Below are 14,452 nucleotides of genomic sequence, written 5' to 3'. Positions count from 1 at the left end.
CGTCAGTGCCATCCACGACACCAACCATGTGACGGCCATGACACTTAACCACGTCGCACTTCCGTCCTCGAGTGTGTGAGAGCACCATTCCACTCGCATTGCGCGACCGTGTTACAACTACCGCTTTCGATTTTTTGCACATTGTGGGCGAAAAATAGGACTTTTTTTTTTGTGATCTTGCAGTCGTCGATTTCTGCGAGTGTGCCCAGTGTGTTCTACATCGATGCCTCAATTTGAAACGAGGGGCAAAATTAGGCGTGACAAGGAATTCCCGCCTCCCAAGAATTTGTATCTGCAAGTGGAGCAAATGGGATGTTTTGGTTGCGATTCAAGATTAGATTGTGTCACGATCGTGATTCAATCTGCGTGCATAAGGTTTGTGGCGTTCATTACTTTTTTTTTCCTAGCCTGCGGAAGACCAAGAGGCGTTTCTCGCATGGTCTGTCCAACAGCACAGCGCCAGAGCCACTGAATGAGCTCTGCTTAGAGTATCAGCACTCCGTTCCCCGACATTGTTGTGGGCGCCGCCATTTTGGCTCGTATGCAGAGCAGACGCAACTGCCAATCGGCATGATTCAAAAGTGTGACTTCCTCAGCAATAGATTTGGTGTTAGGAAGCTCATGTAAGATTGCTTTGCTCTGTCGCGAAATGTTTAAACATTTCTGAAGGGCGGAAAAGCGTTTCCTGTGACTTCAGATAAAGCTTCAGATAGCTGGCAACCATGATTTTAAGACACAATATGGCCAAATATCGTTACTCTGAAGTGTAGCTTATTTAGTGGCACTACACTGCGCTAACATCGGGAGAAAAAACAGTCCTATTATCAGCTCCGTGCCAACCGTGCGTGTTTTGCTGAATAATACTGAATATTCGAGTGACCCAATTATAGGAATTCGATTTGCGAATCGAATTATTAGGGGAACTTATTATTCGATTAGTATATTCGAGTATTCGCTCACCCCTGATAATTTTATATGTTGCAGCGTATACCACACAAAAGACAATGCGTCTTATTTGCAAGTTCACACATGTTTACTAGTTTTAAAGAATGCTAAAAGGGATGGGGTTCTGGCAACTGTCGTCTGCCACGTCTTTGAATTGCGTTCAATCCCTAACTATTAGAAACAGAATATGTTTCTAGTGTAATGTAGCCTTGTAAAGACAATAAATAGTTTCAAGCTTTGTACAAACATGCCTCTGCAGAAACCTACACCTTCCAATTTGTTTCAGAGTAGAGTTTTTAGAGTATCACAATCAAACTGATGCCACATAAAACATGTGTCATTGCCTTCCAAACAATCTGATTCTTGCTTTTATTAATTGTTTATACCGATAAAGTGTGAAAAACAATGAGTTCTCAAATTTTGTAGTTTAGCATGCTATTAAAAAAAATAGAAGACATTTTGTCACTTTTTTTACAGCGGAGCTGTTAACGGCTAGGTTCCCCAGGATCGTGTCCGTGTATGTCGACACAAACCTACCTGGACAGCTACCGCCATCTATAAGCGACGGCGGCAAGCACACAACCAGTATGGTTTCCGCCGTCGCTCGTAGATGGTGGCAACCTTTCCAGCTATAATAGAAGAATGGATAGTTGGGCCCGTTGGTGGGAATTCATCGTAGGAAACAGCGCGAAAAACAGACGACGACGAAGAAGAAGCACACAGTGTATCGAGTACAGCTCCACTGGTCTTCCTTCTTCACGAGTGGAGAGGCTGACAGATTTTATTGCTTCGCCTTACATTCTTTAGATGCCCTTCTTTTAGCCTGCACATATTTCGTGACAACTAAAGTAGCAGTTTCCAAGTGCCAAGACTCTATATAAACTACATAACCGGAACTAGCGACAACGGGTTTTCGACACTCGCCATCCGTGCCAAATTTTACTGCAAATATGGAGTAAAAGTGAATCAGGATGGTGCTTACCTGTCCAGCCGGCACAAGGCGATCCCATTCTGTGGAGGGTGAACTGCGAGAGAAGACAGCAGAGATAAACTTGAGCCCAGCAGGCCACGCGTGGGGGAACAATCCTTCATGCATTTTTTGAGAATGTGCGAGACATTTTCTCGAAAAGACCACAACCCCCTTTGAAATGAAGATCAACGACGAATTCCTCATTTCCCGTCGTAATCGCGATTTCATCGGGCCTATTGATTGTTTTTATTACGGTGAAATATCGCTCAAACAAACTATGGCAGTCCCTCATTATAACGAAATCCGTCTTTTCATATTATCGCATCATTCAAAGTTGAACGCAGTCCCGACCGAAATGCACGTATTTTCAACCGGATTATGACCGCCTACCTGTGCGCTGGTACGTGGATTACTGAAAGCAGATCGGCAACCGACCACTCTTACAACGAAGGCCGAGGAGTAGCTGCCGAAAGCAGGCAAGTCTACTTGAAGGTGTTTATTCAAAGTCTCTTTGATCTGTGACAAAAACAGGTGGCCGGCCCAAGTACCCAATCTCGAGGAACTCAATATCTCGGCAGTCCCAGCATCGCTTTAATCTTGCAGAACGAGTCAGATGTACTGGATGGGTTCGAGAAGAATTTCTCGAGCGAGGAAAAGTGTGATTTGAAGCTCAAAGAGTGTCCTTTGGGTGGGATTCCTCGGGCTTACCAATACGATAGTGTGCAGAAAATAAGTTAGATCGGACATTGTTGCTCCTGCTGCGAATTTTGAGATTGTAGACCTTGTGTGCTGCCAAGGTGAGGACTAAGAAATCTCGGACGACGAACGTCGAGAAGTACCGACGACTGCGGAGACACAAAGCAAACTCCTTCGGAACAAAGGGGAAAGCAGCAACAGAGACAGTGATCTTGCGACGCCTTAAGTAACTCATGGTCACAATACCAATTGCCCAAGAAAATTTCTTGGATAAAGCGATCTGCTTTTCTTTTCACTCTTCGATAAAAATGCTGCAAGTTTTTTTATCTCCGAGGTTTGTTCCCTTTCCCTTTCGAGGCTGCTGCCGCCAATATTTGGCTTCCCACTTTTAACAAATTACCACCTTATATTGAGACGGCAAAATATTTTGCCGTCCCAAACGTCGGCTCGCAGCAACTAATACCGGCCGTGCCAGAAGCATGCTCGGGTCGTGTTGTGCAAAGAGCTGCAACGAGAACGAGCTCACTGTGGCCAACTACGCTTTGGCTTTCTCCGCTAAGGCTTTGCAAACGCGTTCAGGCCTAGGCGAATTCTGCCGGCACGCCGTATTGCCGCAGAACGGCGCTGCTCCTATGCCACAAATGATGTCACGAGAAATTTCCCACCATCCACCAGATGTGAATTTGAAATCGTTTAATTAGGTTTAAAATTAGCCCTCCTATGTTTTACAGCGCGATATTGATATTTCCGAGGTGGTGCCTTTCTCTAGCTCATATTTATGCAGAAAGATTGGCGCTAAAATTTCATTTCCGCACCCCTTTAAGCAAACTTTTACTTTTCAAAGTTTGTTCAAGTGGTATTTCACTGTAGTACAGAGCATGCCATTTTTTGTTTTCTGGATAAGCGCACACACTGAATGGTGTTACTCGGATGAATCCTGCACGAGGAAATAACGTCAACATATTTTTCAGACTAAGGCAGGTTCATGCATTCGGTTGCAACCGGGCGTGCAATTTTGCCATCTCTTACGACAAGAGAACACGCTGGCGCCATCTGAAGGGTGAATTTCCATCTAGTATATCATCCTTCACCGTGGGTTTGAAAGAACTTGATGCTATAAACAAGCATGTTAAATAGGGATCGCCGATAGTGCAAGACCCTCAATCTAACAATACGCCATCTTATAGATGGTGCCAGTGTTTCGTAAGAGAGAGTCTCTATTGCAGAGAGTCTATGGTTTATGAGCCACGTTTGCAATACGAGGTCCGAGGATGTGACCAATGCATTCATCGTCTGCTATTGTCCTCGCGACAATGCTACGCACGTGCTCTCGCAATAATCTCCGTGGGAGGCGTCTACCATTAAACTGGCTCTCCATGGTTTTTAATCTCTCTAAAGAGAGTCTAGAAAGAGAGGGTCCAACAGAAACCATAGGGAAATGGCGGACGCAAGTGGGCACGCATCGCATTGTCGAGTGGCGAGAAGCGGCGAGCGTTTGCAGACATGCTTTTGTCCTCTCCTCGCAGCTCATATAGCAAATATGGCCACCCCGTGACCGAGCAGTTGCAAAGTCTCTCTAAAGAGAGGGCACAAGACTCGCAACCAATTTGCAACCAGGCGCAAGCGCACTAAGCAGACTTTACGTGCTGCCAGACTCCCGAGGGACACAACTGAACGGCGATCGTACCTTCCTCGCACAGGCCACTGTCTTCCCCGACGTCCTTGTTGTTGTTGCTCCCACCAATGTTGAGGACGTTGTTGATGTTGTTTGTACCGTTGCTGTTCAGGTGGCGGTGCTCCGCCGGGTTCTGCGCCGTGTCCACGCTTCCGTTGCGGTACGCCGGAACCCCGTTTCCGCCGTCGCCATACTGCGTCTGCCAACGAGAGCGAGGGCATGTTTCGGGGTAGCTCTGGGTTGCGAGGCACGACGCCGTCCCCACCGGGCAAGAAAAAACAATGAATGCCCGGACACATCTTCACACCCCTTCGCCTTACTGATGCTTAGGGCAAGACTTCAGTCTCGAAAATTGGCAGTGACCTTCACCTTCGAAGTCTTCTGATGCATAAAATGCATTAGAAAATAATCCTTTTAGCACTCCCCTCTCCTAACCTGCGAGGGAAGCCAAGTTGGGGCAAGGTAAAAAGTGGAGACGATATAGGAAAGGAGGAGTCGGGCAAAAGTGGAAAGCACGAAGTATGTGTCAGCCTTTAATAAAAGGCCAACACATACTAGAGAGGAGGTCGCCTCCTTTCCAGCATTCGCTCTGCCGAAGTGGAGAGAGGTCGGAGGAGCACTCTTAGCCTGTCACCAACTTATTCAAATCCTTTATTTCTTCCTCTCCGTTCAAAGGGAGAAAGAGAAAAAGCAACTCCGTTGTTACTAAACGAGCCTCTGCCTCCCCGCAGCGGCAGAGAGGACAGCGTGTACATCCATGCCATATTTTAGCAATAATACTTACGACACAAAAAATAAACAACAGGTGGGGAGGAGAACAGTAATCGATTGACCCAGATTTTCAAGAATCACAAATTCCGCAGACACTGCCTCAAAAACATTGAGTAAACACTTTGCCGGGATTCATACCACGCGCCTATATTCAGTTCAGTCAAACGACTTAAAAAACGTGCCACTGTGCCTTTCGACATCTGATTAGCATAGTCTGTTCCAGAGTGTGGCATTATCCACGTGTCTACACAGCGAGTCTCAAAGGCAACCTCCCTCAGCCTAAGGTTGGAAATTGACATAGATACACTTTGGTTTTGCCCGGGAGACCTTTTTATTTTCCCGGGGAACATTCACTTTGCGATATACGGTGCAACCCACTTATAACGATACCACATATAATGATGTACCGCTCATAACAATCAGTTCCTAGAGTTTCTAGACTAAAAATGCTCAGTTTCCAGACCAGATACAATGACAATCGGTTATAACGATTACATTTTCGGATTTTCTCATTACTGTTACAAGTGGATTGCACTGTATAAGTTCTACCCAGGCATGAAGTTTTTTGGGAGTCGAGCATTCCTCAAAAGGTCTGCCTGTCAACGGGTTTAGCGTTGACCTCAAAGCAGACGACGCAGCCGCAAAGAGCTCGGAGGGCTGTTCCCGCCCGAGTCCCGCCGATTGGAGAAGAGCGTTTTCAACGTCGTTTCTTCTTTCCGCACTCATAAACAGACCACAGTCTGCGATGCGGCACAGCGCGTACGGGAAACGTGCTCGGCCAGACTAGGGTGCCTGCATCTCTGACCCTACCTGTGCATCCAAAGTTGTCCTAAAGTACAGTATAGACCACTTACAACGTAACCGCTTATAGTGCAGGACCGGGTATAACGCGTTTTTTTTAAACCACCGGTTCGTCTCCCATAAAACTTTATGTAATTACATACCGCTTAAAATGCAGGCGCGTGAAGGGAAATACCAGTTATAGTGCGGTTTCTGGCACAGCCCTCCGGCCGCGCCGACGACCGGAGCAGCGAGCGCGCTTCCCTGTGCGACACTAGATAAAGGCGCTGACGGCGCGAGCAGCAAGCGGCACTCGCGTGGCAGTTGCTCCTGAGCAGAGTTGCTCGAAGAAGCGGGAAGAAGCGAAAGGCTTCAGTTGCCATAGCGACGAAGGGACGCACGCACGTGTCGTTCACGTGCGTGCGTCCCTCCGCTGCGTTGGAAACAAACAACCGCAGCGACGGACCAATCGCAGGTCGAGGAGAACTGTTCGCGCGCGTTGCATGCCGGTCGCGGGCCGGCTGCTTCTATCCGCAAACACGGCGTCGGTTGTGATCGTCGTCGTAGACGGCGTTCATCTCATCGTTCCGCGTAAAAGCGCTATCCTTGACTGTGAATTTTCGTTGTGTGTCGCTATGATAACCCAGCACGTATTAGAAGGGAAGATCCACCTACTTGTGCGGCGATGTCGTGGCGGCGCTCTCAAGACGGCAGAAACGCCCGTGTCGTCGTGTTTGCTTAATTCGACTACAGTGGTGACTTCTAAGCATTTGTGTCCTCGAACATTGCCCGGACTTCCATTTGGCACATTTCATCCGTGTGCTCAAGTTCAAGGTATTACTGGCGCGTACCGTATGAAGGATGCGAATTTTCAAGCGTTTTCATCTCCGGAAAAAAGGGATTAGGGTTAGCAATCCTGAATGCTCGCAACGTCCGTCCGCAACCCGCGACGCCGTTAAAAGGCAGCGCCAGGCAAAAGCCGCTCATTTCTTCCAAAATGTGTAACACACTTCAGACAGAACTGTACTAGTCTGGTGAAATAAAGACTTTCCTCAAACTAAGCTTTATTTTTCATCTAACATAAAATAAATTCTTTTACAAGTGTAAGTTGTCTCATATGGCATGTATTTTGGCCTGAAAAATTGATGTTTTAGTTATAGCGCGGTACCGCTTATAGTGCGGATTTTCGCGACTCCCGCGACATACGTTATATGCGGTCTACACTGTAATGACATTGCAAAACCCAGACTGCCACGCTGCCGAATGTCCCGGCAGTTGGGCGTTGTGGAAGAAAACCACGAGGGCATGCTTCCCTGGACCTGCAGCGGACATCTGCCACGTCTAACGCCGCTGGCATGACAGGATTGTGGCCGCCGACAGCGTGACACTTGGGGCGGAACAATTTTGGACGTACGCCGTCCCCGACACTGTAAACAACATTACCTGGCAGGACAGAATGGCAACGGCGGGTGGCGCCTTCGTGACCGGCAGGCTGCACACATTGCGCTTGTTCTTGCTGCGCACCATGTTGCCGGGAAACTGGGACAGCACGTCAAACCACCTGCGCACAGTGTCAATTGTCCCACCACTTCCAAAAACTTCTTTCCATTCACTAAAGAATTCACTTTTTCGTCCCAAAGCCAAAGCCCACCATAAAGGCCAGCTGAACCTAACCCAATTTCGTGACTCTGTAAATATAGCAAAAAATTGATCTCGCAAAACGCTCCATGGTAACGAATATACTTGCAACTCCAGCCCGCTGCTCGCCCTCTCGTGCATGAACCGGGAACCAGAGGAGCGGGGACAGCAGCGGCGGTGCGGAAACGGTGGCAGGGGCTGTCGACCTTGATGCGTGAAGCCGTTTTAAGGAAAATAGTTAGCACGTTGAAATAGGAATTTTTGTGCTCCACCTTGCAACAGCGTTGCACGAAAGACTGGGATGTCTAATTTCATTAGGGACTTTTCGTATATCGCATATGCTCCAGTTTTCTGGTCTTGTGCATGGTCGCCAACTCAATCTGTGCTCATTGTGATGGCAAATGCTCCCGCTAATAATGCATATATGCTCTGCTCTGCTCTAGCACACGGTCTACGAAAAGTCCATTCTTTGCCCTAAGTAGGAGAAAACTCGTCGCGCAACGCTATGTCGAGCAATACACATCGGAAATGGGTTCACATTCTAAGGCCGTTACACGGAGCATGACCATTTATTCCAAGCAATTTCGAAAGACAGAATATGCATACTTATTTTCAGGTAATTACAAAGCAAATAAAGAAATGCTCCAAGTATTTTAAGTGCGTCTGTGTTAGCCAGCCGTTCGTGGCGAGAGCTTAGAATGGGCAGTTTTGGCAAGAGGGGCTGCAACGTTGCAAAGAAAACGGTACAAACCATGTACGGTGTATTAAAATATCTATCTTTGGAAGAGCAATAAATAAAACCCCTAAATGATAATGGTAATAGGCAGTTTTAGCATAGCATTACCGCAGGCTACCATGAGCATGGCAACGCTCCTGGCACGCGCTGAAAATTGTGCTTCAAAGGCGCAGCGTGAGCTCCCGGTTGCAATACTACACCGCACGGTAGCCTGCGGTAACGAACTTGATATCAATGACCAAAGAACAGTTTGATCATGTGTTGCAATACACTAAAACCAAGACGGTGAGCAGCGAGTGGAGAACCAGTGACACGAAGACATCAATACTGCAATGCTGCTCTTCTGAAGTTTGACGGTCCCAGTGCGCGGCTCACTTTTTAGAGCACTAATAGCCAGGCAAAGTGCAAATACGATATCCTCATCACCCCCAAAAATATTCTGCCACAAACAGTGACGTGGCCTGTGCCTAAAACGAGCTCGCCCACCACAAAGCTTCGCAAGTTTTAAATATCGATATGCTCGTTTTCCTAACGTGCATCAACATCTCTGTCACCTGTAATATTATCCTGCCCTAAGTGCTTCACATTTTTAGACAAATAAATCATTTCTAGCGCGCTGACCAGCATCAGCGAGCAGGTGCACTGAAGATCGTGGAGAATCTATCCCCATCTCTTCTGCCATCTTGGAACTACCGCCCCGCCACCCATAGGGCGTTGGAGCTGCAAATAGCGTATTGTCCAAGTCACAAAATATTTTTAAAACCTACTTCCCCCAAAATTCGTGCAACATTGAACTTGCAAAAATAAAGTGGTTTCCACTAAGCTGCACAAATCAGCTTTTCATGCTACAATATTATTTCACCTCGAAAGTAATGCGGTCTGTCTCGCGAAAATATAAAAGAAAAAACAAATATTGTTTTAAAGGATCGACACGTTAATTGGGTAACGAAAATCAGCATTTGACTAACCGTTTTATATTCAATCCTGTCTTATTTCTGACATCTTATATAGGAGTATGACCACAACCAGTTGACAGAAATTTGAATGTTCGGCCTTCCCCGTTTTTCAGTGCATTCAGTCAGAAAGGCTCGTGCGAGCAAACAAAGGAGAACATTCCTTACATTCTATGTAGCACCATTTTGTCGCCTCCTGCACACTGCCATTAGTTTTGTCGGCCAACATTTTTCTGTCAATCTTACGCACGAGAGTCCACACAAGATACACACATATGCCGTACAGACAGCTAGATTACACCCTGCATACACATACAATCCATATATGGACGCTTGCTGGATATGTACACTAGAGCACTGCACGGGCCGGAATTTCTAGGCCCGGCCCGGTAGAGGCACGGCCCGGGCCCGGCCCGAGCCCGACAGAATTTTTTATTTCTAGGCCCGGCCCAACCCGGCCCGGAAGAGACACCACCCGGGCCCGGCCCGAGCCCGCCAGAATTTTTTATTTCTAGGCCTGGCCCGACCCGGCTCGGTAGAGACACGGCCCGGGCCCGGCCCGAGCCCGACAGAATTTCAATTTCTAGGCCCCACCCGGCCCGATGGCTGTAGCCCGAAACAACCCATTCCCGTTTGAACTCGTCCCGTTTCCACCCGTTCCCGAAACGAGCTCCCCATTTGAACCTCGTCCTGTTTCGACCCATTCTTTAAACGCCCTTCCCATATGAACCCGTCCCGTTTCGACCAGTTCCCTAAACGCCCTTCTCGTTTGAATTTGTCCTGTTTCGACCCATTCCCTAAACGCCCTTCTTATTTGAAGCAGTTTCCGAAACACCCTTTGCGTTTGAACGCGTCCCGTTTCAACCTACTTTTATAAGGCCCTGCACATCGCAACCTCTTCGCAAAAAGTCTCCATCGTTCTAAGCCTGGTCTGCGCACCTTTTCTGTTTAAGAATATGTTCTCAAGTAGCTTTACATGTCAACGCGTTCTTAAAATATACAACCCTTTCAGGCAAGATTAAGTTTAATATATTCCTACTTAACCCCTTAAAACGTTTTTTTCAAGATGGTTCCCAAAACGTGCAAACGCGGAACGGACTATGTACACTGCGCGACACTGATACCGCGAACACGACGTTGGCTCTTTTTTCGAATTTTACATCGAAATGGTATTAGTAGGCACCAAAGTATACCGCTTAAGTCTTTGGCCCAGATGAGCACTTCTAAAAACACTAATAGTTTTGAAAACAGCGTTTTGATGCTATGAGATAAACATAAAAACACGACGATCCCTTGTTCGCGCTAATATAGTGTCGCGCTCTGTGCAATAAGGGAGTCTTAGAATAACGTACTCAAGCACTTTGGGCAAGCTAAAATTAGCATCGCCATAGGTTTTACATCGCAACGTTATTTTTATGGTACTCAAAGCGCTTGCCTACATTTTTCTAAATCTTCCTAATAGTGAACTAGATATTTTTGATAGCGATGAATCAGACAGGTTGACAAGCATATGACTGGGACTTTATTTTGTTTACAATTTATAACACTGAACCCTCGCTCACACGGAAAAAGCTTGAAGGCTTTCTAGCTTCAAGACGTCTTTTAGTTACTATTTTTAACAATGCTGTAGTGAATTTGCACTTCGCTTTTTTGTATTCAATGAACCTAAAAGATTAATGAGCAAACTTCTTGCTATCAGCAACAATTTATGATTTACGGCACAAGATTGCCCAGGCACGGCCCGGGCCGGCGCGGCCCGAGAACTTTTTTGTTCAAGCCCGAGCCTGGCCCGGGCCCGAAAAAATATGTGCTACCCGGCCCGAGCCCGGCCCGCGGGCCGGGTCGGGCTTTCGGGCTGGCCTGGGTCCGTGCAGTGCTTTAATGTACACAGCCAAGGATTAAGCCTCCATCGATCATGCCCCCTTAGAAAGCGTGAAAAAAAAAATTTGATGGTAGTCCCTAAAAAATAAAATAATTTACCTCATCACCACATCAAATACCCCTAGTAGCATTGCAATCTCGCATAGGGTTTACCTCGAGCTAAAATCTTTTTGCCACTCACGTGATACCGCTTGCACGATAGAGGATGAATTTTTGGGAAAGCAGCAAAGCGATGCAGGTAGTGCAGACGCACAATAAGAACGCTTTTCAAGTGTAAATCGACAAGTGAGCCAAAGGGAGGTGCCACGCAGAGTCCCTAAATAAGCTATGCTCCAGAGTCGCCACACTCGAGCCATCTCGTTGCGGGGCCGTGAAATGTTTTCTCCAAATTTTGAGCATGTCCTTTATTAACAACCCAGATTTATTCTTTTCATCTTTCGGGTTCACTTACTATCGCAAAAGAATGTAATCCCGGGAAGCGTCTCTCTTGGTTCTATAATTACTTCAGTGTAGGTAACCAATGAGAAATTTTTGTTGTCTGCTCGAGATGGCGACGTAGACCGGACTCTATGGGCCAAGTCGGAGCGTCAGATATCGCTTCAACGAGATAACCGATCTCATCGACCTCTAGCCGCTCTAACATCGCCTATTACACTGCGGTCGGCTTTAGGCTTCGAGCTGGACGCCGTACGTTGTTAGTGCTACCATACATCGAAGGCAAAGAGGAGAGTTTGCGAAAGAATTGTTTGCAACTTGGATCGATAAGGCCGCGTCCCAATACACCATCAAATGACGAGCAGCGGATACATTCTCGCTTTGACCAGAGAAGCACCGATCCGCTTGCCAAAAAGGCCCGACTCCTCCGGTGGCTGCTGGGTAACAGCTAACGGTAGAGCTTGTTGCTACATACTCGTAAAACGATAGGCTTCAACTATAAATGCAATGAAAGAAAGAACCTGTCGGCTGTCAAAGAAAGGACAGACGGGACGGCGGAGGAAGGGAGGGGGCTCACCATTTGCTGTCGTCCCGGCCAGTGCCCTTGACGAAGTGGACCTTGTCCGGAGTGGTGATGGCAAGGGAGAACTGGTTGCCCGTCAGTTCCTCCGCACTGGCCACCTCCACCGCCTTGGTCATGTCGATCACCGCCTGGGGGATCGTGTTGGGCTGCCCAAGGAAAGGAGAACAGCCTCAACGCAGGATCACGGGCGCCCTCGAAGGCATCGTTGCCCGTTAGCCCTAACCTCTTTCCACCATATTTCCCTTTTCGAAATTTCTGACCTTTCAAGGTCTTCTTCGAGTATTTCGATAAAATCCCCCAACCGTCGCAAAACAAGAAAATGCAGAGGATGGGGTTGCGACGGTTGTGGGATCTGTTCCCATTTAAGAGGGGACACTACCTAGAAAAAATAATTTCTGCAAAAAAAAGTTGCTTTTAAAAAACGTCATATTTACCCCCGCCAACATCTAAAGGGTATTCCCAGGAAGTTTCATTAGTTTACACTGCATAGTTAATTTCTTATAAATTATTTTCGGTCTACCGATGCTAAAGAAAAGGTAGAGGTTGGAGCACTTTGGACACATTTTCCTCCATTCCACTTTTGGGCAGAAATTTCACTCAAGAAAAATTATTGTTTTGTTATTACGTAACTTGGATTCATTTTCATGAGTTTTTCTGGGGTGAAATTTTAAGGGGAAGATAGCTATGAGATTGTATTTTTTATTTTTGTCATTTTTCATGCTCAAGAATGAAAATTTTGGAGAAAGGATAGAATTCTAGAAACCAGTATTTGTGTTTTTGTGGCTTTTTTGTCACGAAAGATGGTATAATATAGAAATATAGCTCCACAGCTATCTGCTCTAAACTGTCCTCAAGCAATTTAACACATGAAAACGACAGATTTATAAGTAATTTCAAAACAATAGTGTTCCTATGCACACACGCCCACTTTCATCTTTGGACATTTGCAATTTTATTGCACTTCAACCAGGTTAACAAACTTTGGCACAAAGGTTCTCAACATCAACACAAACAAGCCCTGTAAGTGCCATTTAAATCAGACACGTGGTTCAAACATTCACTTTTTTGGGTAGTTAACAAAAATAATTCACAGTACATGGAAATTGTTTTTTCCTCCAGTTTCGTGGACAATGTGTGGGGGCAATGAGTTCCAGTCGGCAATGGCAAGAGAAAGTGGAGAGTTTTGAAATCTGTTAGTTCTGGAAAACTTCGAAGGGATGGCTTGGAAATGTAAGATGAGTTCTAGCTCACACTGCCTACAATGCCTAGGGGCAACTGTAATGCAAAGAAAAAGGGCATCTACACAACCGCACGCCACACCCTTTTGCTTCATGGCGCGTCACTGCGCTGTCCACCATTGCATGTTTTCCCCAACTTAGCCAACTTTTTAATGATTTCCCCGAAAATTCCTCACCAATTTCAGGTTAACGTGTTCCCCAGACACGTATACGGTTCATTGCAAGTGAGGAATAGTGGGACAATTCCCTCGTACAAAACTGCCACTCTTTCCACTTGGACAGAGCCGGAAAAGGAAAGAGGCAAGGAGGGATAAAAAAAATGTCCCCAAGAAAGTGGAATGATAAATGCACACCTGTAATGTGAAAGTAGAATACGAAAGTGAAATATGCTAAATTTATCCTACTTATTGCTCATTAAATTTAGCTGGAAGCATTGGCCCGCTAAATTTCATAGGAAAATTTAACTTGTGTGTAATTATACACCAACTTAGGCTTTCCTGCTGTACATACTAAAGTTGAGGCTTGGGCGAGATGGCACATGCTCCAGAATTCAAAACAGCGTGAAAAAACGAGGACCAGATGAAGAAGCAACACGGACGCAGCGCTGCGTCCATGTTACTTCTTCGTCTGGCCCTCGTTTTTTCACGCTGTTTTGAATTCCAAAGTCTGTACATACTAGAATGGACAGTTGGGCTAGTTGGTATAAGTTCATAATCTCCAGTTATATTTAGGGGAGACACGCAATTTAGAGTAGAAATGCTTCCCACTAAAACCACTAAATTTAGTGGAATTCAGCGGACTCCCAAGCCCAAGAGAGCTCGTAAACATACACCCAGCAGAGCTTAAAACACGCTGCATATTCTGTGTTTTGCAACTTCATTGGCAGGATCAAGATACATTAAAATTGCTGTTCACACAGTACCCACATTGCCTAAGGGCTTTGTTATTGTTGTTTGTTTGTTGTTGTTGCTTTTTTTTTGGGGGGGGGGGGGGGGGGGGGGGGGGCTACGCAAGCAGGCAAAAAATTATAATATTTTGTCAATAATACAAACACCATATATAAGAGAACGGAAAAAAAAGATCAGCACCAGTGTTTGACGGCTAGAATGGTGAAATTACCTCGCGCGGCACTGCGCGTGGAGGGGTAGTCC

The 14,452-nt window shown here is 46.3% G+C and overlaps 1 protein-coding gene across 1 annotated transcript in view; it reads right to left on the bottom strand.

Annotated features, from left to right (window-relative positions):
* The window catches only part of LOC8032103 (protein outspread), a 146,298-nt gene that overhangs the window by 69,824 nt on the left and 62,022 nt on the right, over positions 1-14,452 (bottom strand). Inside the window, exons 4-7 of the mRNA XM_029966668.4 lie at positions 12,058-12,209; positions 7,281-7,398; positions 4,299-4,485; positions 1,928-1,970 (exon numbers count right to left, since the gene is read on the bottom strand). Of these exons, the coding sequence (XP_029822528.3) occupies positions 1,928-1,970; positions 4,299-4,485; positions 7,281-7,398; positions 12,058-12,209 (500 nt within the window). The remainder of the gene's footprint in view (positions 1-1,927; positions 1,971-4,298; positions 4,486-7,280; positions 7,399-12,057; positions 12,210-14,452) is intronic.

Source organism: Ixodes scapularis, unplaced genomic scaffold, assembly GCF_016920785.2.
Source record: "Ixodes scapularis isolate PalLabHiFi unplaced genomic scaffold, ASM1692078v2 PGA_scaffold6__148_contigs__length_123643588, whole genome shotgun sequence".
In the NCBI taxonomy this organism is placed as follows: Eukaryota; Metazoa; Arthropoda; class Arachnida; order Ixodida; family Ixodidae; genus Ixodes; species Ixodes scapularis.
This window is presented reverse-complemented; position numbering and strand designations above follow the sequence as displayed.